The sequence below is a fragment of the Oryzias latipes genome, chromosome 19 (genome assembly GCF_002234675.1).
Source record: "Oryzias latipes chromosome 19, ASM223467v1".
NCBI lineage: Eukaryota > Metazoa > Chordata > Actinopteri > Beloniformes > Adrianichthyidae > Oryzias > Oryzias latipes.
Window position 1 is genome coordinate 9,494,145 of NC_019877.2, and position 27,124 is coordinate 9,521,268.

The 27,124-nt window shown below is 40.6% G+C and overlaps 3 protein-coding genes across 8 annotated transcripts; 2 read left to right on the forward strand and 1 right to left on the reverse strand.

Annotated features, from left to right (window-relative positions):
• Positions 1-103: 103 nt before the first annotated feature.
• On the forward strand, positions 104-9,490 carry fam234a (family with sequence similarity 234 member A). Of its 3 annotated transcripts, XM_011488185.3 has the most exons (13): positions 213-331; positions 664-732; positions 962-1,239; positions 1,326-1,436; positions 1,540-1,722; positions 2,164-2,288; positions 2,477-2,609; positions 6,201-6,327; positions 6,425-6,565; positions 7,170-7,251; positions 7,808-7,954; positions 8,049-8,151; positions 8,231-8,646. In XM_011488185.3, the coding sequence occupies exons 3-13, from the start codon at positions 984-986 to the stop codon at positions 8,440-8,442; spliced, it is 1,620 nt and encodes a 539-aa protein (XP_011486487.1). In that variant the 5' UTR covers positions 213-331; positions 664-732; positions 962-983; the 3' UTR covers positions 8,443-8,646. The 3 variants fall into 3 exon arrangements, with proteins under 3 accessions (XP_020567870.1, XP_004080417.1, XP_011486487.1); XM_020712211.2 differs by lacking the exons at positions 213-331; positions 664-732 and adding an exon at positions 104-119; XM_004080369.3 differs by lacking the exon at positions 664-732 and having other exon boundaries at positions 207-331; positions 8,231-9,490.
• Positions 9,491-11,236: 1,746 nt separating this feature from the next.
• LOC101169072 (cytochrome c oxidase subunit 6B1) lies at positions 11,237-12,900 on the forward strand. 2 transcript variants are annotated; one of them, XM_004080370.2, is made up of 4 exons: positions 11,237-11,381; positions 11,878-11,990; positions 12,117-12,217; positions 12,705-12,900. In XM_004080370.2, the coding sequence occupies exons 2-4, from the start codon at positions 11,885-11,887 to the stop codon at positions 12,756-12,758; spliced, it is 261 nt and encodes an 86-aa protein (XP_004080418.1). In that variant the 5' UTR covers positions 11,237-11,381; positions 11,878-11,884; the 3' UTR covers positions 12,759-12,900. The 2 variants fall into 2 exon arrangements, with proteins under 2 accessions (XP_004080418.1, XP_004080419.1); XM_004080371.1 differs by having other exon boundaries at positions 11,374-11,593.
• A 133-nt stretch (positions 12,901-13,033) lies between these two features.
• kiaa0556 (KIAA0556 ortholog) lies at positions 13,034-27,048 on the reverse strand. Of its 3 annotated transcripts, XM_020712243.2 has the most exons (30): positions 26,902-27,048; positions 26,304-26,401; positions 26,037-26,066; positions 24,969-25,057; positions 24,528-24,691; positions 24,050-24,162; positions 23,854-23,955; positions 23,548-23,700; positions 23,153-23,393; positions 22,918-23,049; positions 22,656-22,807; positions 22,365-22,471; positions 22,133-22,229; positions 21,841-22,050; positions 21,481-21,618; positions 19,965-20,814; positions 18,805-19,593; positions 18,517-18,725; positions 18,257-18,335; positions 17,600-17,777; positions 17,364-17,529; positions 17,069-17,235; positions 16,918-16,982; positions 15,622-15,732; positions 15,300-15,439; positions 15,121-15,222; positions 14,887-15,047; positions 14,721-14,747; positions 14,385-14,470; positions 13,034-14,290 (listed from the first exon to the last, which is right to left on the reverse strand). In XM_020712243.2, the coding sequence occupies exons 7-30, from the start codon at positions 23,857-23,859 to the stop codon at positions 14,232-14,234; spliced, it is 4,425 nt and encodes a 1,474-aa protein (XP_020567902.1). In that variant the 5' UTR covers positions 23,860-23,955; positions 24,050-24,162; positions 24,528-24,691; positions 24,969-25,057; positions 26,037-26,066; positions 26,304-26,401; positions 26,902-27,048; the 3' UTR covers positions 13,034-14,231. The 3 variants fall into 3 exon arrangements, with proteins under 3 accessions (XP_020567902.1, XP_011486488.2, XP_023805025.1); XM_011488186.3 differs by lacking the exon at positions 26,037-26,066; XM_023949257.1 differs by lacking the exons at positions 14,721-14,747; positions 26,037-26,066.
• Between the last annotated feature and the right edge of the window lie 76 nt (positions 27,049-27,124).

Sequence of the window (27,124 nt, forward strand, 5' to 3'; positions counted from 1 at the left end):
AGTAACTCAACCAATCAAAGCACACCAATAAAATTGTTTTAGTTTTTCTCTCTAAAGTTTGACTGACAGGCTAAATACATTTCAAGCAAGCTCGTTTACTTATAGGCTCCCCCAATGCAGTACGTATACGTGTTTTTATTTATATTTTATTCATCTTTGTAGCCGATGATTTAAACGTTTTGTATGTTTTAAATCTACAAATGTAGGCGAACCTGACAGACAAATCCTGGGTTAATACACAAACAAAGCTATTGCACTGTTCGTCCTGATGCTAGCTTCTTGTCCCCAATAACCCGCAACAGACGAAAGGAACGACTGTGAACGATTTTTAGTAAGAAAACTGCTTTACCTTTTAAAATATATATTTTTAAATATAAGTTTTAAACTTTATCTTTAAGGAAAAATGTTTGAAAATGATTCTGGTTGTTTCTGATCAACAAATTGGCCAACCAACATTAGCCATGAAACCAACCAAAACGGATCATGGCCCCCAAACAAAAACAACGTTTTTTTAGATAAATTTCTAAGTTAAAATGTAAACATATTCGCCAAGGTTCCTAGGTCTGTTTGTAATTTTTTACGGCTTACCCTGCGGTCATAACAAATATGAACAGGCTGCGTAATTTCATTTCAAAGCTGGTGTTTTTCTTCCTGCATTTTTAGATTTTATCAGGAGAATGCTCTGGTGTTGGCACAACTGCATAGAGACACTAGTCCACAAAGGTTGACGAGGTAGAAGCAACTCGACTAAGCAAACACTGAGTGACTGGCTCTTTTTTCTTTTTTTTTCATTTTCTTTGTCCCCCAATTTATAACTGTCATCGAGTTTAGTCTGGCTCTGCTCATAGATAGAGACTGAATTTCAATTCCACACAGATGCTAAAACGAGCCACCACAATGTGAGGATGTGGTCTTGCTTTCTTCTTTTCTGACATTCATGATACTTTTGCCGGTTTGTTAGCTGGTAATGCGTTGAGGCACAGATGGCATCGACAGAGCGTGCCACCGAGGGTGATCCTCTCAGGACAGAAGATGGAGCAGAAACGGCACCACCGGCATCGGAGCAGAGGGATTCTATCAAATACGTTGATGTCCCCAAACGGACCCACTGGAGAACAGCAATCTTTTTCCTGTCACTGTTCCTTTGCCTCACCATCGTGTTTGCCTTCTCCTTCATCCTCCCCTGTCCCGTAAGAGCCCAATACCTCAAAACCTGGAACAGGACTTTCTCTGACGCAGGTGCATCAGATGTTTGTTTGTTTTTTCTATCTTAATATTGAAGAAGAGTTTGTTTCCAACTGCAGTTTTCTTGTTTTATACCCCAGCAACCTATGACTTCCTGGCTATTGAACATGCAAGCAGTGATCATGTGGTGGATATTCTGTTTGTCCTCAAAAACACAGAAGGTTCAAAGAACAACTCATGTGCAGATGCAGGTAAAAACATCAAATCCAGCTTCAATTCAACAAAAAAAAAGATGCTCTTGTAATCAAAATTGCTCCTAATATGACATAATCTTATTTAAATCTTGTTTTACAGGACTACGCTCGCCATGTCTGTTTTTTATCGGGGTGGACGGCACAAAGGGAGAGACGCTGTGGGAGACGCCGCTGGAAGCTGAGTTCTACTGGGCCCAGTGTGGTCAGCAGAAAGAAGCAGAGAAAAGCTGGCACTGCCTCCTGTCTCACTCACACAACCTTACAGCCATCGACAAATACACCGGTCAGTGACTTACCGAGCACCTGTTACTTTTGTAAAGTTGATATTTAGATATAAATAGTACATTTATAAATGAAAGAATACCGTAGGTAAGTTATTACAAAAGTGTTTTTGCTTCCCCCCCCCCCCCCCCCATTCTTTGACAATTTTACAAGTATATAGACGTTTGCATGACAAAAAAGAAAGAAAGCTTACTTCTAAAGACTCTACACATCCAGAGTTATAAGTAAATGGGAAATAAAAAGCAAATACCCTGATAAAACTGTGGATTCCTACTTGTTTGGAATGTCCTATATCCCTCGGAAACACTTTTCCAAGATAATTATTAATTCTGTTCTGTTGATTTAATACTTTATTAACTGAAAAAAAAATAAAAGTTAGGTAAACACAAACTCCCATAAAAGTGACACTAAAACTGAATCTACTAACCTTTAATTTTGTTAGGTAAAGTCATTTGGCAGCAGCCGCAGCCAACAGGTCTGCAGAGCTCCTTGCCTTTTCTCACTGTCCCAGATCTTGATGGGGACAAAGTCAGTGATGTGCTTCTAGTGGCCTCTAACAGCACTCAGGTAAATGGAAAAAATGTGTCGTTCAATTTATCACTCACACTTTTTGAATCTTCAAACACATTATTTTTCAATTTGTTGCTGCTCTATTAGTAATAAAATGTCTAAATGGTTAGTGACAAAGATGATATTTACTAATGCTGAGAGAAAATGACTCCATTAACCTTCATATCTCCCCTTCTGGTTTGCAGACTCAGCTGGTTCTCCTCTCAGGAAAGACGGGGGTCCAGATGGGTTCCACCGTGGTTCTTAATTTTACTGACACGGTCAGCCACGTTCTCCATCGCACAAAAGACGGTTCTTATTACATACTGTTACAAAAAGGTTGGTATTTAAGGAAAATATGGACAAAATCATCTTAAACTTTGTTATGAAATATCAGTTTTTATTGTTATGTAAAACTGTTGAGACTTTAGAGGAAGGTCATGATGGTTTGTAATCATACATACATCATACACAAGTGTCACTTTAAAAGACTATTTTTTTTAACCAAAATGTTATTTTAATAAATTTGTCATTTTATTGTTCAAAAAGAAAAAAATAAGAGATTACACAAACATGTAGTATATTCTTAAAAAAAACCAAAAAAACTATTTATATCATCTTCTTTCTCTTTCGGCTTTTCCCATCAGGGGTCGCCACAGCGAATCATCCTTTTCCACCTCACTCTATCATGAACATCTTCTACCCTAACGTTAGCCAACTTCATATCCTCTGTTAAGACATCCATATATCTCCTCTTTGGCCGTCCTCTTGCCCTCCGGCCAGGCAGCTCCATCTCCAACATCCTTCTACCAATATATCCACTATCCCTCCTCTGAACATGTCCAAACCATCTCAGTCTGGCTTCTCTGACTTTGTCGCTAACACAGGCAACATGAGCCGTCCCTCTGATGTACTCGTTCCTTATCCTGTCTAACCTGGTCACTCCTAAGGAGAACCTCAACATCTTCATCTCTGCTACCTCCATCTCATCCTCTTGTCTCTGTCTCACTGCTACCGTCTCTAACCCATAGAGCAGAGCTGGTCTCACCACTGTCTTGTACACCTTTCCTTTGAGTCTTGCTGGCACTCTTCTGTCACACAACACTCCTGACACTTTCCTCCAACCGCTCCAACCTGCCTGCACTCGCCTCTTCACCTCTTTTCCACAATCCCCATCACACTGAACTGTTGACCCCAAGTACTTAAACTCCTGCACCTTCTTCACCTCAGTCCCCTGTAACCTAACGCTTCTACCTTGATCCCTCTCGTTCAGACACATGTATTCTGTCTTACTACGACTGACCTTCATACCTCTTCTTTCCAGAGCAAACCTCCACCTCTCTAGCTGTTCCTCCACCTGCTCTCTACTCTCACTGCAAATTACAATGTCATCTGCAAACATCATTGTCCAGGGAGATTCCTGTCTTACCTCGTCTGTCAGCCTGTCCATCAGCATAGCAAACAAAAAAGGACTCAAAGCTGATCCTTGGTGTAGTCCCACCTCCACCTTGAACTCCTCTGTCTGACCTACAGCACATCTCACCACCGTCATACTTCTCTCATACATGTCCTGAACTACTCTGACATACTTCTCTGCCACTCCAGACGACCTCATACAGTACCACAGCTCCTCCCTTGGCACCCTGTCATACGCCTTCTCTAAATCTACGAACACACAATGCAGCTCCTTCTGACCTTCTCTGTACTTTTCCATCAACATTCTCAAAGCAAAAATGGCATCAGTGGTGCTCTTACGGGGCATGAAACCATACTGCTGCTCACAAATCTCCACCTTCTTCCTAAGCCTGGCTTCCACTACTCTTTCCCACAGCTTCATTGTGTGGCTCATCAACTTTATTCCTCTATAGTTGCTGCAGTTCTGTGTGTCACCCTTGTTTTTAAAGATCGGGACCAGAACGCTTCTCCTCCATTCCTCAGGCATCTTCTCACTCTCTAAAATCCTATTGAACAACCTTGTTAGAAATTCCACTGCTGACTCTCCTAAGCACTTCCATACCTCCACAGGTACGTCATCAGGACCAACGGCCTTTCCGCTCTTCATCCTTTTCAGAGCCTTCCTAACCTCATCCTTTCCAATCTCTGCTACTTCCTGCTCCACAACAACCACATCTTCCTCCCTTCTTTCCCTGTCATTTTCCACGTTCATCAGCTCCTCAAAATACTCCTTCCATCTTTTCTGTACACTCTCTTGGGTTGTTAGCACCTTTCCATCTCTGTCCTTAATCACCCTTATCTGTTGCACGTCCTTCCCATCTCTGTCTCTCTGTCTGGCTAGCCTGTACAAGTCCTTCTCTCCTTCCTTTGTGTCTAACCTGTCATATAGCTCATCGTAAGCTTTCTGTTTGGCCTTTGCCACCTCTCTCTTCACTCTACGCTGCGCTTCCTTGTACTCCTGTCTACCTTCCTCAGTCCTTTCTACATCCCACTTCCTTTTAGCCAACCTCTTCCTCTGGACGCATTCCTGTACTTCCTCATTCCACCACCAAGTCTCTTTACCGTCTTTCCTCTTTCCAGATGACACACCTAGCACCTTCCTACCTGTTTCCCTGATAATCTCTGCTGTAGTTTCCCAGTCATCTGGAAGTTCATCCTGACCACCCAGGACCTGCCTCAACTTCTGCCTAAATTCCTCACAAGTTTCTTCATTCTGTAGCTTCCACCACTTGGTCTTCTTTTCTGTTTTCCCTATCTTCTTCTTCCTGACCTCCAGAGTCATCTTACACACCACCATGCGGTGCTGTCTGGCTACACTCTCTCCTACCACCACTTTGCAGTCATTAACCTCTCTCAAATGACCTCGTCTACATAGGATGTAGTCCACCTGAGTACTCCTACCTCCACTTCTGTATGTCACTCTATGTTCCTCTCTCTTCTGGAAGTAAGTGTTGACTACAGCCATTTCCATCCTCTTCGCAAAGTCCACCACCATCTGTCCCTCCAGATTCCTTTCCTTCACACCAAACCTGCCCATCACCTCCTCATCACCTCTATTGCCCTCACCAACATGGCCATTAAAGTCTGCTCCAATAACAACTCTCTCTCCTCTGGGGATACTCTCTATGACCTCATCCAACTCACTCCAGAATCTCTCCTTCACTTCTAACTCACAGCCAACCTGTGGCGCATACCCACTGACTACATTCACCATCACCCCTTCAATTTCTAACTTTAGGCTCATCATCCTGTCTGAGACTCTTTTCACCTCTAGAACACTGTTTACAAACTCCCCCTTCAGAATCACTCCTACCCCGTTTCTCTTCCTATCAACACCATGATAGAAAAGTTTGTATCCTCCTCCAATACTACGTGCCTTGCTGCCCTTCCACCTTGTCTCCTGCACACACAGTACATCTACCTTCCTTCTCTCCATCATGTCTGCCAGCTCTCTGCCTTTCCCTGTCATTGTGCCAACGTTAAGAGTCCCTATTCTCAAACCTATGTTCCTGCCTTTTCCCTTCTCTCTCTGGCAACGGACCCTTCTGCCTCCCCTCTTTCTTCGACCAACAGTAGTCAAATTTCCACCGACACCCTGTAGGTTAACAGCATCGGTGGCGGTCGTTGTTAACCCGGGCCTCGACCGATCCGGTATGTCTAAAGTGTTGTGGATGATTCGCATGGTTATTTTGGCAATTTTTACGCCGGATGCCCTTCCTGACGCAACCCTCTCTATTTATCCGGGCTTGGGACCGGCACAGAAGTTACTGGCTTGCAACCCCTGTGGCTAGATAGATAAAAAAAAAAAAAAAAAAAAAAAAAAAAAAAAAAACTATTTATATCATATTTTCCTTTATTAAGACAAAAACTATCGGTTAGCTTTAAAAGGACATGTAAAACAGTTGCAAGCACGTGCTACACTTTTATTTTTTGAAGTTGAATAATTTTGGAAAGCTCGCCTGGTTTCACTTACAGACACTGGCGTGTATGGACTGGCTCTTTGGCGGATTGCTGGAAAGGCGGGGTTGAAAGTGGATCTTATAAAGGACAAACACCTGGAGAAAAATACTAGTGACTCAGCTCCCCTCATACCCATCTTTGAGTAAGTCCCTCCCTCCCTCTTTAGCGATCACTCTATTATTTAGTTTTTATTTTTGTGACTTAAGTAAAAGGAAAATGCGCTACAAATCACCTTGCAGGTTTAACGGAGTGAGCGTGCTCCGGACTAAAAAGACAAGCGATCCATCCGACATGCTGGTCGTGACTTCAAACGGGGTGGTGTTAATTGATGGCAACAAACTCCAGCCAAGGTGGAGATTCAACACCAGTGCAGTCGTCAGGTATCATTTAATGCTTATGTATTATTGTTATCAATTTTTCTATCTAATTTTGTAAAATGTGCCTGTCTGTGTCTGTTGTTTTAGTTTTTTATTGAAGTAGTTTACTGAAAAGAGCTCACATGAGGAAAGCTCTTATTTTGAAGGTTGTGATGATGCTCCGGGTTTATAAACTAAAATACAGAAGCTGATATTGTGAAAACTTAGTACAACTATTGCCTTCACTGATGAACTAAAAGATTCACATAAAGCAGCAAAACATTTTCTAAATGTTTGCAACCTTGATATATGTCAGTGATGTAAAATTATAAAGCTATTCCTTCCCAAAGATGCCTTGATGCAGACAATCGTGACTTCTTTAGTCAATGCTTCAATTGTTGTCTCTGATGATTGAAATTTATACATTTGTCTATTGTTTATTAAATATTTTAATCCAAATTTCTAGACCTGGAAAAACTGAAACATTTTATAAAATCCTGATAATTAGACTTTAAAACTAAGAGAACAGATGCCTTCTTTCCACATAACTGAAACAAAGTATATGCCTTAAAAAAGTTTGTTAATGCATATTAATCTTCTTAATTGTATGTTTTTATTTTTCTTCCAGTGAGCTCTCTTTTGGTCACTTTAATAAAGATGAGATTCTCGACGTTGTAGTTGAAGACAACACAGGCAACAATACAAAAAGAGTAAGTTCATTTGGAATGCAATTTGATGTATTGAATTTCCTCATTTCTTGTATCTCGTAAATAATATGAAATGCATCTTAAATGTAGAAGAATGCCTGAAATCCTTAAACATTTTTACAGTTTTAAGGTTTAAAAAGTGCTGCATAAATTGCTTAAATTTGGCACAAAATTGATTTAAAAAAAAAAAAGGTTTATTAATTTGGTAACTACGGAGCCTCTAAAGGGACATTGAAGACAAAATACAAATTGAAGTAAAAAAAGAAAAAAGTTAAAGTAAAAAAAAAAAAGCTAATTTATTTTTGTATTTTGATTTTTTCCCCCCTTTTAATGTCCCTTTAGGGGCTCCGTAGGTAATCTATCAAGTTTGTTTCCTTTTGGTCTAACAATACAGTTTCAGTTGTTTTAGAACCTGATTTCATTTATGAATGTGATTTTAAATTATTATATATATTCAGACTTAAAATGTAACGTTTTAAACTGAATGAAGTGCTCAAATGTGAAAACTGAAAGCAGTTTAAATGTGATAAGTGTAAGAACTCTGCGTGTGATGTTTCAGGTTGTTATCCTAGATGGTCAGTCCGGTGACGTTCTGTGGGAGGTTGACCTTTTGGCTGTGTCTAACTCTCCAAGGCCTGGGTCTGTGTACACAACCAAGTCCATCTCAGTCTTCATGTTTTGGGGTCTGATGCCCTCAAACAGTTCTGTAAGCATACTGCTTTTATTGAAAAAAAAGGCCACATAAAGTCTGTCTCTGATGTATTTAAACAGATTTTATTATAACCTAAATGCTGTTTCAGGAATCTTTAGTGGGTAACCGCTGCTCTTACATGCTGCTTCCTCACTATCCTAAAGTCCTTCTGGAGTACTCTAATGTCATGGAGCACATTATAGCATTCAAAGGTTTGTTTTATCTGATATTCAACATGGTTTTATGGCAAAAAATACAGCACATTTTGATTACACTCTCTTTGAATCTCAGCCACACTCATGGAACTTGGACGCCATGCTGCCTACATCCTGCTAACGGGGCCTCAGACGGAGGGAGCCAGTGGGACTGTAGTCCTCACTAAGCGCAAGCTGAAGCAGGACGTCACCTTATCTAACGTACTGCGAATCGGCTCTGTCGAAGATTCAGAAACCAACGAGGCCATCAAAGAGGCCTTCAATAGACTCCGCTTCAGTAGTCAATGAGCGAATGTGCTGAAACAAAACCTTAAGCCTGGACCTAAGACTTTCCAACTGCTGACCACTAAAGAGAATCCCTCCTGTTTAGAGGATATTTCTGACTATGCTCTTTCATCACCAGGAATACTTGATTTTAGATTCAGCTGCTATAGATGCTGTCAGAAGCACAAGTAGCCGCTGTTCACTGATGATTACTCTGTGCAGATTGCTGTTCTCCTGCTGAAAAATCTCTGAAATGTGCCTTGCTGGTTTCTTTCTTGCACTTTACTTCATAGATGCTGGGCACTGACCTTCAAAAGTTGGGCTGTGATTTGGACTAATGCTAGCATGTGCTGCTTTAAGGGCAGCCAGCTCTTGGTTTTCTAAATAGCAGACAGTTCTTACACACGTAAGGAAGTGTTGAAATTGTTGGGACAACAAAAGGCATTTAAAGGTTTGGATGCTAGCATGGGTCCTAACCTTCACTGGTGCTGTAAGTTCAAGTGCTAAAGTGAATGTGATGGATTTAGAAAGTCAGCCTTCTTAAAAGAGATTTCATACAGAAGGCTGTATAAAGCCATATTGCAGGGCAATACTTACGGAGTAATGGCTGTTTTTTTCCCCTAAAGGTCCCATGTGCAAAAACTTGCCGGGTTAAAACCATTTAAGTTAGAGAAACTGAATTATGACTTTTTAGTCTTCATTCAAGGCTCTTCAAAACCTTGTTTCTTGTTTAAACTTAAAACTTTCCACCCAAAAAAATATTTTTACCTTCTTTTTCAATTCTAAACTACTTAATTTCAGCATTTGTTTTTTTAAAGTAATTCTCATTCCCTGAAAATCTCATTTCAGTTTTGACAGAGAAAAAGCAGTTTGCATCACAATAGTTTATATTATCTGTTATATTAAGCTGTTTTTTTGGAGGGGGGGGGGTCATTTTTCATACTTGAGTATGAAAAAATGAGTAAAAATGTTTATTTTTGTTTCTTCAAATCTATTGATCCTGTGAAATCTGCCTTAAGTAAAACTGACATTTCACCTGATTTTCCAAATAAAAAATTTATTTTAAGTTTAATCTCATGTATTCTCTCTTTTTTTGTTGTTGGATAGTAAACCTTTTTGAGTCAAATAGGAAAATACAAAAGTCTCGTCTGATTTGTGCGCATAATTCTTGATTTGTAACTTGATTCTGCATGTTTGTGTGTTCTAGCAACATTTAAACGCATCACTTCCACACGAATCTTGGAGACGTAAAGAGTCTCAAACTCAAATTGATGCATAAATGCAGTTTTGTGTGTCAGGTGATTCGTGCGTTTTTTTAAACATTTGTGTGTGTAGTTCGTTTTAAACTGTTATAATTTTAAGGTGTGCGTGCTTATTTATATTGTATTTTTTGGACATGTAAAAAAGTAATTCTTGCAAGTACATAGACACACACATTTATTATATGAGTTACAAATCATGAATTACGCACACACAAATCTGATGAGAATATTTTCTCTCCATACCAGTAAGACTCTTATATTTTTTAAATTTTCACAAATTTTATTTTGATGCTCACAACCCCTTTTTTGTTAATCAAGTCGCTTGTTGTGTTACACATGTGCAATAATTAAAGGTACAGTTAAATCAATTAAAAGATAATCTGGAGGAGGACATTAAGGGAAAAATAAATGTCCCCAAAGGGACAGTCTAAGATACTTCCCAGTGCGGGTTCTAATGCAAATATATTTTTTAAGTTGCACTTACTTCCCTATTTCAGTGCTCCAGATTTGGAAAATCAATCAAGCTCCACATAAAACTAACAATGAGAGCCATTTGAATTAGGTGGGTTGCATGATGGAGTAGTAAAATGTGGATCTAGTACTTATTTTCCTTTCAGATACCTACTTTAGGGTTTGCCACAGCAAATGGTCAACCTCCATTCAACCCTGCTCTATAAACCCCTGTCATCTTCTTAACTTCAGCATCCTTTTTTAAATGCGTTCACTGTTCCTCTCCTGGACATGAACGATCCATTCCAGTCTGGGTTGAAAAACGAGTGTTTTGGCGCCCCCTGGTGTACGAAACGTTAGTGCAGTTTGCGGCTGGAACCCATTGGAGTCACGTCTCACATGGCGGTGACTTTTAGTTTAATGTTTCTCCCTGAAACGTGTCGACTTTCCTAAATGTTGGACATTTGTGCAAACCTTGAAAAAAGAGAGTTTTATGTATTAATAAACATTATAAAAAAACTCTTGGAGTGCAGAGCGCGAGGGGCGTGGACCAACGCAGTTTGTGACGTATGACGGGCGCGTTAAACGCGCACGTGCTTGAAAAGCTGCAACAACTTCAAAAAAATAGGTAAAAACAGAAAAAAAAACCATCACAATCTCCCCTTTGAGATAGAAAATTATGTTCTGATGAAATCTGATACGAATGAAAACGAATGGAACTACGTCACTATTTCAGAAGTGCATTCAATTAAAAAAGTTAACTCCACGACTTTACAATAAATCATTAAAATGACATTTTTCCCCCAATTATTTTTGGAGACATTGAAATAAAGAATCGATCGATAAACGCCCACAGCTCAACATTTTCACCTGACAGACAAAAAGCAAATACCGGTAAATGATTGACGCCAGAAACGAAACATTAAAATACTTCCGCGTTTGTTTATAAGAGCAAACTGATGTGGTCGGAACAAAACTAAATGTTTACTTTAACAAAATATTATAATCTAGTCATATGAAGGTGTTACACTGAATATTACTTTGGATTAATATGGTCTGAGTTTTTATGGGATCATCATTTCAATGTGACCTGAGTCCGCCATACCGACATCAGAGAATTGCACGGTCGCAGCTGTGGCACATCCCCACCGGAGCGCGCGCGTGCATCATCGCGCATTGTTTCTCGGAGGAACGTCACCGATCTAACCTTCCGGTATAAAGTCACTTTCTGATCGAGCTAGCCGCTCAAAGGTAACGTTTACCTGCATGCCTTCAGCTGAACAAACCGAACCTTTCTAAATGAAATGAGTCGTGATCTGTGGGTTAGGTCAGACATTAACAACCCGAATCTAAAGACTGTAGCCTACAGCTCCGGTTGAATTATTCTATTGAAGGAAAAGGAAGCGACTGTCAAAAAGAAAGGACCGTGTGGCCCGAAAGTCTCTCAGTCAGAGACTGCCAAGGTCATAACATATACATTTTTTCTGTTTAATGTTGTTAATGTAGGCCAATAAAAGTTTTGAAATGTTAGGACTGCTGCCGCATTAATAGGATGTTGCGATGGCTAAACATGAATGAATGGAGCTTCGGATGCTCACTTTATTTTTTTTTTTAGAAACCTCATCCGGATCTGAATTTGAAACCACCGTTTAGTCTATATTCTCCTGTCAAGGTTACAAGATAATGCAGGAATTTATCTGATAAGGAAAAAAACTAACATTTTTTTTTCTTCCTAATTTCTCGACAGAATAAAAATGGCTGAAGACATCCAAGACAAGCTGGAGAAATACCGCACTGCTCCCTTTGACGCTAGATTTCCCAACCAGAACCAGACCAGGAACTGCTGGTCCAACTACGTGGGTATGATTGCATCATGTATATATTCTAAAAACAGATATACTGACCTGTTAGGATGTGAAAACATAACCTGTCAAGATTATGTTTCTGCATATTTGATTGATTTAAATAAATGGGTTCTGTTGATAGATTACTACCGCTGTCAGAAAGCCCTGGACGCCAAAGGAATAGACACAGCCCCCTGTGAATGGTACAAGAGGGTCTACAAATCTCTGTGCCCCATGTCCTGGGTAAATATACCCCATAATTCCCAGCGTTTTTACAAGTCCTAGTGGAAAAAAACCGTAACAAACGAGCTCAAGCATACAAGAAGCAGAATATAAAAAGCCTCTGCTAAATATAAAACAATCATTTTATTTAGCATGGGAACAAGTTGTCATTCCTTCCATTCCTGAAAGTTTTAATAGAATCCAGGAATGGAGAGAAACAGACTTCAGATTTCCTTATTTACTGTGGTGGAGTTTAACCTCCTTAAGTTCTCACTGCAGAACAAATCTTTAAAAATGATGTAAACATTAGTAGAGCTTATCCTTTTTTTCTAATACCAAAGGAAGCACATTTAATAGAATGGACTCGGCCACACAATCTGTCAGTGTGGATTGTCATTTCAGATCAGGAACATGGAATATTGTGTAAAAATCAGAGCTTTTTTTTGGTTTATTCTCACTTTGTATTATCCAGAAGCATTGACCATCTCTAAAAACTTTGTCCCTGTAGGTCCAGAAATGGGACGACCAGCGAGAGGAGGGGACATTTCCAGGAAAAATCTAAAGCTGCCCTGGTCAAACCTCTTCAGCTAAATGTTTGTCCTGCTGTGCCTCAGGAGCACACTAGTACTGAATGTTCATTTCTTATAAAAACAGAGAAATGTACGGTCGATTCGACATTAAAAACTCAGGATACATATTTGAAAGTGTTGGGTATTTTCCTCTCCTTTATCACACATTAGTCCCAATCTGGTAAGATACTTTATATATATATATATATACTTATACCTTGATCAGCTACATCAAATAAATGTTTTTTTCAAGAATAAAGAAGATAAATAATTTTCAAAGTTTATTCATTTCAATAAACTAACATCAAATACACTTATAAGATTAGAAAAATAAATATTCAAATCAAAATCAACTGTTCCAAACAGCAGAACTGACATACACAGTAATGGGCATCGCTGCTGTTCTGAAATTAAATACATACAACTGCATTTCATGTACAGTTACTCTCAGGAGTACAGAGTGCAAAAGTCGTTGGTACTGGGGTTTAACAAACAGTACAAACTTCTTCAAACTGAACTATTATTGAGGACACTTCCATGCAACGTCTTTAAATATTGACTAAAGAAAGGTACAATACGATCTAAGCACTAAGTGGAATATATATTTCCCTTTTAAACGGCATACTTTTCATCTTGAGGTAATCGAACAGTATTTGCATAACAGATGCTGCTTGCTATCCATTTCATATACTTTTTTTTTTAAATCATTGTAAAGCTCTGCATCTATGTTTGCCTCCAAAAATCCACAAAACCGCATCTTTGATAAAGGATTGCAGTACTTTTTTACTTAGAAAAAATGTGTAATTTCTAATTTTTCTAATTTTTTTGGTCAACTATGGTCTCAATCGGACAAATGTTTGCATAACTTTAGTTTTTCTTATAAGTTGAACGCACTAAATGATGTACCTATTATTTATCATAATTATTTGTATAAATGTAAGTTTCCAACATCTCGATTTTGAAATCATTTATGGATAGAAATGGGTGGCTGCATAGCTTTACATCTGGCTTTTTATTATTTAGAATATATGAGGATGCGCTCAGCTCTTAGGTGGATACAAAACACAATTACCAACATCCTGACGTGAATATATTTATCAGATCTTTGAGCATTATGTCAGAAGCAGCATTAGTGTAGCAGAATAAGATTCACACAAAGCAGCCACATGTAGTGTTGAGTTTAGGCACAATTAAAGGGCTGGTAAAACACAGCATCTTGTGTTCTCCTGGCACTGTGGGAAGGGGATAACAGGTATGATACAGTACGTGGTCAGGGTAAAACCTGTGAGTCTTTTGAAAGCAAAAGATAGAAGAAATCCAAAAATAAAGTGGAGTCCCTGTGAGTGTCCATGCTCCGTCCACTTATGTTGCCATTATGAGACCTGGTAAGGTGGCTGCTGGTTGTTTCACTGCCAAAGGCCCCGCTTTTTAAAGTAATTCTGCCTTTTTCTGTGTTGACTCGTCAGTTAGTACCTCCTCTTTCCATGTTTTCCACCATCGGTCATGCAGGTTTTAGGCCGGAGAGCTGAGGCGAAGAAGACCACACAGGTTTTGATGTTGACATGTAAAACCAGAGTTTTATACAGTTGTATACAAAAGCAGTCGTTCTGCTAAATCACCTGGATCTGCCGTTTGCTTTTTCTTGCTGTGATGAACAATCTGATTCTCGTTGGTCATCTTCACGTCCTGGTCCTCCACGTGATTACTGCGCAGCAAGAACAAGAACATGGCGGGCATTTTCAGGTCAATGTTTTTGTTGTTTTTCCCTGCACAACATAGATATAGACACTTGAAGCTCTAAAATAAAATACACGGGGGAGAAGAGGAACGAGCACAAATCGGACACGTGGAAAGGAGGGAGTGGAACTGTAGGGGGAATCTGAGGACGTGGGATCTTTACAGGGATTGACCACAGGGAGGTGCTAACATGGAACTTTCTGAGCTCTGTTACTCACTGTCGGTGGTGTCTGCTGCCACGAAGGCTGAAGTGAAGAATAGTTGTTCAAAACTACTGAATTATTGGAGCTTGACAGCTCTTTTTTACACTTTCTTTTTCATATGGGCTAGTTTTAAGCAGATCTGAAAAAAAGAGGTAATTGGTGAGGGAAAAAGCTGGCGTACCTGATGACCGTGTTTCTCTCGCGATGAGCGATGTAAGTATCGTCTGTGAATAAGATGGTGTGGTACGGGACCACTGGATCACAGGTGGGCAGGATTCCCTGTGCTCGGGGGCTTACGCATTCCAAGATGCCATTATAGACCAAGAGGTCGTCCACTAGTAGCTATGCACAGACGGTCATGGGGTTTGAAATCCAAATGCAAACAAAGAATTTCAAATGTCACCAAAAAGCTTACCCCAAACTCTTTAACTCCTCTCTGAGGTGTCTTTGAATAGTTCCACAGCTTGATCATGGAAACGGTTACGGGCTGATCGAAGATAATGTAGACACGGTTCACCTGCATCACAAACATGTTAAAACTCTGCGTAAATGCAAACCAGGATAAAAAAATAAAAAATAAATCTTCTTGCTCACCAATCCTGGCAACACGGGCGCTAACCACATATGTCTGCCGTCGTGTGTGTTGTTGACTCCATCTATTAATTTTTCAGGAGTCCTTACATCACCGCTGATGTTGTCCAACACATTCACACTGTCTGGAAATGCTGCGATGTCTGGTGGACAAAATGTTGAGGAGCGATGGAGAACAATGAACCATGAATAATTCCAAAATGCTGGCATAAGCCCCAACTGACAGCCGGTTTGAAAGAATCCTGTGACCACGCAGAGTTTGAGTGGCACATCACAAATGCAAGAGGTGTAACCATAAGTCTAAATGGCTCCAACAAAAGGATACTGTTTTCAGAGAGGTTGATCTTCTCGTGGTTCTGGTCATAAAACTCCAGGCCGTTCAGACCAATGTAGTAGGGATCTCCCCAGGTGGTTAAAAGCTGCAGCTGAAATATGACTGATAGGTGATGTTAAAGAATGAACAGAAAGAAAAAAATCAAACCTCTTTCTTCTTTTTGCAGCATTTTGCAGCATTTTCTCTAAGTGCTGCAAAAGTGGTGGATGTTAAGATAACTCTATTGAAAAGTCTAGAAAAAAAGGTCTATTTTCTTATGTTTTTAAGTTCTAAGAACTGTTCCAAACTCACTCGTCTAGCATAAAGAGATCACTTGACCCAGAAAGAGTTAATTACCGTAATTTCCAGATGATAAGCCGCTACTTTTGTCACACGCTTTCAACCCTGCGGCTTATTCAATGATGCGGCTAATTTATGCATTTTTTTTCTTTCTTTCTTTTTTTTTTAATGCATTTTTTCTAATGACCACTAGGGGCGCTCGATCAGAAAGGGTAAGAGTGAGACAGGGGGATTGCGGTATATGTGTCGAGGAAGACACAAGTTTAATGTAAATTCCTGCTCTGTGAATGAATAGCACGGACAGACCCTTATTATGGAAAATGCAAGAAGAAATGCATATGACGCAGCTTTAAAGTTAAAAGCAGTGTGAAAAAATCCACCATCCTTGCGCTGCATGTGCTCCCTCCTCTTTCTTACACACACGCGCGGTTTCAGCACATACACATCCTCACTCTACAACACATGTTTCAATGTGGGCACATGGGGCTTATAGACAGGTGCGGCTCAAGTATGTACAAAATGGTTTATCCTTTAACAATGTAATGGGTGCGGCATATAATTAGGTGCGCTCTATGGTCCGGAAATTACGGTATAACTGAAACAACTAAACACGAATAGACAAACTCAGTCAATGAGGAAAAATGAACAAAAAAAAGAAAGAAAAAGTAAAACAACTTCTTTGTATAAAACTGTAGATGTAAGTAATTTTCTTCACATCAAATGTCTTCTTCTTTAGAAAACTTTTCCTTCCTTAAAACTTATGTGCCAGTATTTGATCAAACTTTAGTTGTTTAGGTTTAAGTTTGCTAACCTCTGTGACAACCTTTCTAAATTTTGAAGAGGAAAACTAAATCTAGCCTTGCCTTTGCTGGTTATAAGGTATATCAGAATACCTTTATGGTTTTTTTCCATTTCTATTTTTACAGAAATAGAAGCTGAATAGAAAGTAGATGGTATGAAAGTAAAACTATCTAAACCAAAATGCTAAATTAGTGTAAAAAAGGATACATCCACAAGGCATGATGGGAGCTTCATAATCCATGCTGGCCAGTTCCTGCTTCTTGGAACTTACTCTAAAGTATAAACATTAAACATATTTAATAAAATCTTCTCCGGTTTGGTTTAAAAGAGAGGTTTGTGTGGATCTTCTACCTCATACCTGTGAGATTCTTTGTTCTTCTTATTATCTGTTGGCGTCTGAAGGAAGTTGATAAAGAGGATCTCCTGGGCAAAATCAAAGTGACAGTTGCCGGGTCCTTTCCTGATGAGGAATCCTTCCACGGGAGAGATCGCAACATCGTCCAAAAACAAATGGACGACTTTCACCTGAACACAGAGATTTTTACACTTACTTGATGACAAAGAGCTGCATTCGTTTATTCCCTCTAAAACAGAAGAACTATGCGTGCTAACCAAGCTTGTGTTTGAATTTGGACATTTGAGTGATAGCTTACCCCTCTGTATGAATCCTCAGGAGACTTGTTGTAGTTCCAGATCCGGAGGCCAGCTATAACCTGGGGTTTGGTGAAGGTGATGCTCAAAATGTGGGGCTCTCCATAGGAGAAAGGAATCAGCCACATGTGCTCGTCGTCTGTGGTGACGTTGTGGCCGTCAATTAGCCTGAAGAACAAAACGGGTTTTTAAAGACTAGTCCCTTCAGTACTGTACATTTGGACTCGGTCAGACATACTTATCAAGGGTTCGCAGGTCATTTTCATACTCCTCTAGGTCGTTGAGGTCCCTCGGGGAGGCAGCCATCATGCCAAGATCTAAAGGTAAACTGTCACCACTTTTCCCCACTATTTCCAGGCCTGTGAGGCCCACATAATGGGAGTCTCCCCATGTCATCACCAACTCTACTCTAAGGCCTAAAAGGACAAAAGAAACACATTTTATTGACAACAAAAACAGTGATGCAAAACAGTTCAAAGCGTTCACAGTGGTCTTTTATGATTATTCCATTTTAACCAAAATAAAATTGTTAAAAAAACGGTTGTTTTCTAGGATATAGTTTCTGCAGAGCCACAAGATTTATTCAGAAATTCGCCATTGAATTATGGGTGGGACTGCTGGCACTGAAGAACCCCGCCCTCCCTTCCTGTTGCTGAGATCTCAGAGCAGGGATCTTGTGGCCTGCCCAGCGTATTTTCTGTCACAAATAAGCTTTTTTTCAAACCAGAATTTTTTTTTGTCTGTTTTTGATTCACAACAATCCAGATAAAGAAACCCTCAGAAATGCATTTTAAGCTGAATTTTCTTTATAAGTCTCCTCAGTCATCAAAAACACCAAAAACATACCGTAATTTTCTTCAGAGTGGGTCTTTAAGAGAAAGATCAGTTGACTCACACTTTCCAGTGTACATCCCAGGAATATGCTCCACGTTCTCCTCATAATTGCTTAAGGGTAACTTCAGTGGATGTTTTAACTAAAAGAACAAAAGTTCACATAATTAAGCTTCTAATATTAGTGTTTTCTTCTTTTTTTAAATGTTCAAATGTGCAATTCTTTGTCCATGTTGAAATCCTTTAGCTTTCATGAATCTTTAAATATACAAAAATTATTTGTTTCCAAGTTATAAAATCAAGTCATTGGTGAACTCTTCTTACACAGAGGTCTTCCTCTCTGAAGCCAGCCTGTGTGAACGGCCTCTCTTCTCCTTCGCCATCAGCGGTGCGCGGCCTCTGCAGCTCCTCCTCAGATGCCAAACTCTGATGACCCTCAAATTCACCGAGGAAGGTTTCATCATAACGAGACATGGCTTCCAAGATCTCATCATCAGTGGTGAACAGGATGGTGTCTCCAAACTGATCCAATTCTAAAGTGACACCAGAATGAGGGAAGGTTGCACTAAAGTGACACAAGTGTACATTTTATGAAGCCTTCTGCTCAGATACCTCCGCAGAGCGTTCCGGATGCCTTGGCGATTTCTTCTCTGAAGATGCATCTTCCATCTAGCAGCATCTCCACTTCTCTCACACCGCGGAATGAGTGAATGCGGGACTTGTTGTAGTTCCAGATACGAATCATAGCAATCTGACACACGCCTCCAAAGTCCATGAAGATGCTGTGATTGCGACCAGGGGTAAAGGGCGCTAACCAAAGGTGCATGTCGTCCTGGGTGCGATTAACACCGTCGATTAAGTTGGTGACCACCCGTGGATCCTTGCCGTACGCGGGCAGAATGTTGATGTCTGGGGGGTTAGCGTGGATATGTACAGGGCGAAGGGGCTTCCCAGAAGAGCTAAACACTTCAATGCCATTGAGACCTACATAATGGCGATCTCCCCATGTGGACAGAATGTTTATAACCAACTTTTGTCCTTGTGGGAGCACAGGGATCTCAAATTCGTCTTCTCGCTCCACAGATGGATCATCTTCAGACACTTCAGATGTTAGACCCTGAGAGGTCAGGGAAGTCAGCGGGCTTCTGGGAGCTGTAGAAAGGTTATTCTGGACTGTGGGGGTATCCAGTCTCTTATACTGAAGGAATTCATCGAGGATGTCACCTTCAAAGCTCATGTTGGAGATTCGTCCTCGCTGACACTGGTTAAACTTTATGAGAGAATCCCAGGACTCCCTGAGGGTGTCATCCTGATGGCTGTGCAGCTGGGCCCGGGAGCTGCTCTGTCTCCTGTCCGGGTTCACCAGAGACATCGGATCTTCTAAGGCATAAATACCAGACTCTGCGATATAGACACAAATCAAACTAAATGCAAACCCTAAAGTGTTTATTTCTGTTTATGCTCAACCAGAGCATTTGCTTATGAACATAAAACAAACAAAAATACTAAAAATAAACAACTGCATTAAGTCTGTCAAACGGTCCTAATCCACAGTCCGAAAAGTCTGTAATTCACGTCAAAATACAAGATTAATAAAGTAAAGCTGAAAAGGCTTGATGAATAATTCTAAACTTTAGACCAATAAAGGTTTATTTAAAATTCATTATTTTAAAAATGTATTTAAGAGTGTTTTACTTTGTGAGCAGCTAGGTTAGTTGGTATTTATGAGAAAAACAGAAAAAATGCAAATGGAAGGAGAAAACCCCACACACCTGTGTTTGTCCCGGCAGCAGCCCTCTGATGCTGCTCTTCTGCCTGCACTCCAACTACTGAAGGACTTCTGAAGGAGCTTCTGCGTCCACTGACGGGTCTTTCTGCCTTTGGCTCCAAAAACTCCTCCAGCAGGTTCGCACTCAAGTCCAAAGAACCAGTCTTTTTCTGACCCCCGTTTGCTGTCCTGTCTACTCCCCGGCACACTCGGCCCGGGTTACAAGGCAGCTCTGGTAGCATTGAAGACGATGAGGCTGCTGGTGGTTTGGATTCGCCAGAGTGCTGAGGTACCAGCCACAGAGGCTTCTCCCTGCTGGTTTCAGAGCCCTCTGGGGCACCTCTGCTTAGAGGCTGCAGCCACTGGGAGGCAACCCTTGAGGAGGATGGCTGAGTGGTGACCGTCTGGTCAAGAGGAAGCAGCTGCTCTACCTGCTGCCTAAGACAATGAGACTCTTCCAATGAAGCAAGGTCAAAAGAGTTCTTCTGTGTGGAGGAACGCCAAGAAGAAGTGGCTGATGGGATGAGGGGCAGCAGAGGGGTGTGGGCTTTTTCTTGCATGTCTACCAAAATTTGGCTTGGTGCATCTGACGATGCTACTGAACTTCTGTATCGCTGCATTCTGCCGCTCTCTGCCCCCTTCTTGTCGTCATAGTGATGGGGAGTTGCTCCTCTCAAATTGTGCCCAGAACACACAGGGGTGGAGAAGGACGACTCTGGGATCTGGGAATCTTGAAGGTTGATTGTGGTGCTGTAGTCAAAGACTTGACTGCCGCAGCCCTTCTCCAGCTCACCTTCAAACACCAGGGTGCTGTTCAGGTAAAGCTTTACATGGCGTGCTCCTATGTCGAGGTCCTGAAACATACACAACCTTGACTGATCTGCGTTTTGAACTTAAAGAAATGCTTAACACCTACAAATGTATTAGAAACAGGTCAAAATGAAGCAAATCATCTCCACAAAGCCTAAAACATAAAGAGGAAAACTTGAAAGTTTCAGTATTGATAGAAAACTGTAAGGCATTTCAAGAACCCTTTATTATTACTACATATCCTATCAAACGTACTAGGCTAGCAATAAGTGGTGCTATTACAAAATAAATCTGCCCTGTCTGAATTTACTTACCTCACAAGCTTAAGACCTCGATGATATTAAATCACAAACAGGTATAACTAGAGGGGACATTAGTGAAGCTACAAAATATTATAATGAAGGTTTTGTACCCCCTTTATGAGCAGAAACTGCTCAAAGACAGAAGCCCAATCCGCACTAATCCTCTGGCTAATCTCTCAGTGTTCCACATTTGGATGGAGTGACTGTCGGCTCAGCCAACCACAGCTTGAAGACGGGCACTTCTCTCACGTAACCGTCAGTCACCCCAACAACAACAACCACACGAAAGCTAGTGGAGCCTGCTGAAAACAAAACTCGCACTCGATAAAGACACCATAAATATTCATTTGACATTAGATTTAGAAAATAATTCAGAGTAAACCCCCAAACTGGTTACAAAGCACATACTTTGAGGCTTCTGTTGTAATTCCAGATTTTGATACAAGATATTCCAAAATCCAGAGAGCGCTCCATGTTTCTGATGATGAAATAAAGCTGGATTGGAGGGTGGAAAGGGCACGTCCACATGTAGCGCTCTTTAGTGGTCTGTCCAAAAACGACAATAAGAAAGGAGTAAGGTACTGTTAACAAGCAATGTATTTGTAGTCAGGTTGAAAAGCATAAGTTTGTTCAATCATCCTATCATCATCATCCTCCTATTTTTAACAGGAAGTAAGCAGAGATTTAACCCCAATTTGGGGAGAACCAGTGTAACTAGCAAGCTTGTAGAATGAGCAACTATTTAATTTTATGCGGAACAATGTCCACCTTCATTTTTCCGTTGACGAGGGCACCCAGGTTCCCTGGGAAGTCGGCATTCCTGACATCTAGGTCATGAGGGGAAACGTAGATCTTCTTGTTTCTGCGGCAGAAAAACTGCACCTCGGTCAGCCCCACCTGGAGCAAGTTTCCCCAGTTTGACAGGATCTCCATGGTAACGTACAACGCAGGGGTGACCTCTGCTGGCGACTGCCCTCTCTGCAACACCAAACCACAGTTGGTGTAACGAGGCATCATCAGGATTATTCACTCTGATCTGCGAGACGTGTTGCTGACTCACAGTCTGCTTGCTGTGATCTGTTCTAACATTGTGAGAAATATTGTGGCTAGGTCCGGCTTCGAGCTTCTCCAGGGCTTTTAACAGCGTCTGTTGTTGCCTAAACAAAATGTTTGACACTGTGAGCTTGTTAGTTTTGTCAGCTGGGTGATGGCTGAGCCCTGGAGCAGCAACAATCATTATTTAAAGTAACTGAGTTGACACCTACAACATTTTTACTGAACTGCTGTCTTACCTGGGAGCCATGAGCGTTATGCGTTGCATTGCCACTGTGACATTGTTTTCATCTTTGTCGTGTTTGATGTCGGGCTTCAAGCCATCCATCATCTGGTGTCCCCGAGTCTGGATGAAACGGTAACAAATAGACAGCAAAAGAGGTTAGCACATAGACGCTTAAAATCAAGCCCAAACTGAAAACAAAAGCAAACACAGAGTAAAACTGGATACAGAAGAACGGCATCATGGTGTCACAGTAAATGTACAATCTTTAGGAAAGGCAAATTAAATATAGGGGGGTCAAACAGACCATGCCGTGACTGAAGAGCTCAGCGTTCTGGATTGAAGCGTTTTCTTTCTGTATTGCCTGGCACACCATGTACCGCGTTTCCTCTGAGTCTCGCTCTTCAACTGAAGCCTTTCTAGTGGCTGACAGGGATCTCTCCAATTGACTTCTTGGCCCTCAACGAGAGACAGATTTTTTAAAAGCTATTTCTTTATGGCAATACATTAAACTGGTTCAAAGAAAACTTTCTTTAGATTTAAAAAAAAAAGTCAAATGTACAACTTACTCTGACCGTCCCAGCCATCTTGTGAAGGTGGCCTATCTAAAGTTTTGCTCTTCACCAACACAGGTTTGACTGGTATAAAGGTGTCAACGCTTTCTTTCCTTTTTGCAGAAAGAGAATGTTCAATTTTATGACCTGTAATTACAAACAGAGGCCATTCAATCAAAGATTCAATTTAAACTTGAGTTCAAAAGCTGCTATTAAAAGAGCAAATAAAGAAACAGGTTTCCAGCCGGACCTTTTGGGGAAGGTCCAAAATCCAAAACGATGAGATTCGTTGAGTCAAAGTGATTCTGAGTCCGGCTTGGTTCCGAGTTAGAGGAGGACTTGGAGGAGGAAAGGGGGAGCCCAAGCTCATCCAGACTCTCTGTGCTGTCCTCTCTCTCAATCTGCTCCTCTACCCACTCCTCATCTGACTCCTCCCCCGCTGAAACGCTGCTGCTCCGTCGCATGCTAACCTCCAGGTTCCGACGCAAAACCTAGTTCAGACAGGCAAAAACGCTTCAATTCCTGGAGTCATCAGTCACGCAAATATGCAGACATTGACAATGTTATAATTTGTGATGACTTATATCTACATTTCCTATGTGATAAGAAAATTCCCCACATATTTGTGTGTAATATTCCGTTTACCTTCACTTCCTCAAGGTTCAGGAGCACCTTCTCAGCATGCTCCTGGCTTGCTTGGCCTCCCTGGCTCTCGGGCTTGGAGCGTGAAACCTTGCAGGGGTCCCTCTGGCAGCAGGGACTATGAGGGGAGCGAGGACTTGAGAGAGGACTAGAGCTCTGTGCAGAATCACAGTCGTCAGAAGAAAAAAAAAAATGGGAAAAACAAGAGAAGATAGAGAGATGCTGAGTGGTTGAGACAGCTACATCTTACACACAATGCCTTCCCTAAAACACCCACACACGCCGTCTTAGTGGAAATCGTCACCCTACCTCCATGTCTACACTTTCATAGGGATCAAAATCATCAGAGTAGCGCGTCTCTGGGGTTAATTTCAAAGTTGGGCCATCCTCTGTTTGTATTTCAACTGAATTCTTAAGACAGGAAAGGGGAGATTATGTAAATAAAAAACATATTGGTTTTTTTTTTCTTTGTTAAATCATAGAATGTAATATTAGAGGGCTGTACCTGCACCCATTCTTTCCTCTGAACCTTTTCTGGGGCGGTTTGGCTCCTCTTACCGTTTGTCTGATCTGGAAAGCGGCTAGCTCCGGCTAGCTGGTGGGCGCTTCTACACACATCTGCAGATGAGTCAGAGCACAGAAAGGAGCATGAGCAGCATACAGCAGACTGCTGCCTCAGGGGAGAAAGACACATGCAGATGGTGCACAGCACATGCAAAATGACAAAAAAAAGCAGGCAAATAAATAATTGCTGCAAGCTATAATTGTCACTTCCATTTACTCACAATGACTGAGCACAGAAGCAGAGCATGCAAACCACAAGCTGAGGAAGAGGTGGTCTTTAATTGCTGCATTGAATTTGTTTCATATGACAGAACTATGCAGCTTGATTCAATTGTAGCTAACAAGCCTTTAAAATGTCATCCATAAGTTAAAAAAAGAGGATGTTTGATATGAAATTGATTTTTTTAAACACAGCATACCAGCCGCATGTGCATGCAGAGAGGAGTCAGGCTTTTTTGGGGGGCTTTTGGGCTGCCTTTTGTTACATTCAGCATTGGCTCCGTTAAGATATATTGAAAATCCTTGCTCAAGACGTTCCAACTCGATCTCTTTGGGGCCTTTTACTCTGAGGCGCTTTAAGATTCTGAAAACCAAAGAAAACTGTTCAGTACCTAAAAAGAAGAAGTAAAATAAAAAATCACAGGGTTTAAGTCAAATATTTTAATAGATAATAAGCCATTTAAACTTCCTTAAAAAAACAAAACAAAGTCCATAAACTTCACAGCTATAAAAATGTATTTTTCAAAGCCAAAACTCAAACTAATCAGTGTAGCTGCTGGACACCACTGAAAGTCAAACAAGATCATCTCCTCTGTGAAATCCAATCTGGCCATCTGGGTCCGCCTGTGCTCACACCTCACCTGTTTTTGTGTTGGAGGGAGATTAAATATTCATCCAGAGTGTCATCTCCAGCAAAGGCAGGTTTCTCCGTTTGGCACTTCTTAGTCTTCTGCCGGAACATATGCATAAAACAAACCACACACGATCAAGAGTCATAAAAACTCACAGCTGATGGCACAAAAAAGGCGCTACTTTTTTTACACCAGTATTCACAAAAAACCTAATTATAGGCATTGAAACATTTATGCATGCAACTTTGCTCTCTCAGACTGGTTTAAAAATAGAATCAAGCTTTATTGTAGAAAAACGTTAAAACATATCACTAATAGTGAAATGTTCAGAAAGGTAAGTAAAAGCTGAATTAAAAGCTTAAAGTCTTAGAGCATCTGTGTCAAACTCAAGGCCCACAGGAAAATTGTGGCCCGCCGTGTCATTTAATGTGGCCCGCAAGAGCATAAAAGTTTTTAATTTCTTAAAATAATTATTTTTTTTTGTTGATTACATATTATTTATGTGTAGCTACTGTCTTTTGTGTGTATGCAGACAAATTGTTGTCATCAAACCATCAGTTGGATGCAAGGCTGTATGCAGCCTTTTTTTGTAAAATGTTACATGTGTAATACATGTTCTTTTTAGCTCAGTTTTGTTATTTTTCTTTATTCACTTGGACAGTCTGATCCTTCATTAATGGAGTTATGTGTGTTTTAATAAGTGAACAAAATTTAAAAGGATTTATGCTAGAGTAACAAGCAAACATATGTTTTCTATGCAACTGTAATTGTCACTTTAATAAGTTGACACCCTTGTCTTAGAGGCAAATAGAGACACAAATATGAATCTTTGCGGCAATAAACCGTACAGAAATGACCAAAAAAAATGAAATAAAAAATGCAAATTCAATAATATGTAAATAATAAATAATGATACTATAAACATGGTACAGACAAGAAAAAGCACCAGCATGATATACTGGGAAACAGAGCAGAATGAACGTGGAAGAAGCACTGGCAGTGTCAGAACAGTCACAAGTCATGCCAGTTCCATCACCATGAGAAATCATGCAACAGAAGAAAATAGGAGGGTCTTACTTAGGATCTACAAGTCAAAATCTACAGCTTCTGTCAGGGAGAGAAGGAAGGCAATGAATATTTTAAGGAGGGAAATAGAAAATACTTGTTAGTGAAAAATAACATCTGTAGGGGGGGGGGGGGGGGGTCGTTCTTGGCTACCGATTCCAGAGGTTTTCTTGATCGTAAAGCGGGGGGGTTGAGAAAAAAGTGAGTTGACAGTTGATTCGAATAAAGAAAACATGTTAGCGACAGAGAAAATGAGTGGTTACATAAAACTCATCTCACCTCCATTGTGTGCTGCGGATGATACCGACCTAAAGAAACTATCCCATAATCTGCAGGAAAGCGAACGTTTTTAAGGCATCTTTACAACTCGTTCATCGCTGAAAGGGGGAAATTCCAAGGTTAACATTCACATCTGTCCTGACAAGAACGTACCTCATGTTCGCAACAACAACATCCTCGAAGAATCTGAACAAAACGACCCCGTTAGTCTTTGTGTCTGCTTTTCTCGTTGGTAACAATTTTATTTATTATAATCCCACATTTCGTTTGTGTAACAGTCGGGGAGTTGTCGTCCGGTAATGCTTACCATTTCTGTTCAACATTAACAAGTTACGGTTAGATGATTAATGTTCCTTTTCTGCTTGCAATACTGCTTAAAGTTAAACACATAAATGATCTTCATAGGAATCCACAACATTAGCAAGCTTCTAAATCAAGCTAGCGCCGATGCTAATAACAAACGGAAAGCTAGTGAGTTAGCATGTGACAAGTTGTTAACAAATACAATAATTTAAAAAGTAAATACAGCCTTCAAAGTCTTTTGAATATTTTACCCTCCCCCTCCCGAAATCCTTTGTAAATGTAGCGAAATACTCACTTTATGTAAAGACGCTATTGTTTTTAGGGGGGTCATTACGACTGGAAATACACATTTATTTTCCCTATTTTCTCATGTGTCTCGTGTATTGTTGGTTGGTAACCAGGATAGCTGCCCACCAATGAGAGTGGCTCATTGTTAGACACGCCCTCTTCCCGGTCTCCGATTTGGCTTTGCATGTGACGTCACCACTCCATGTCTTTAGATTCCACCAATAAAAACC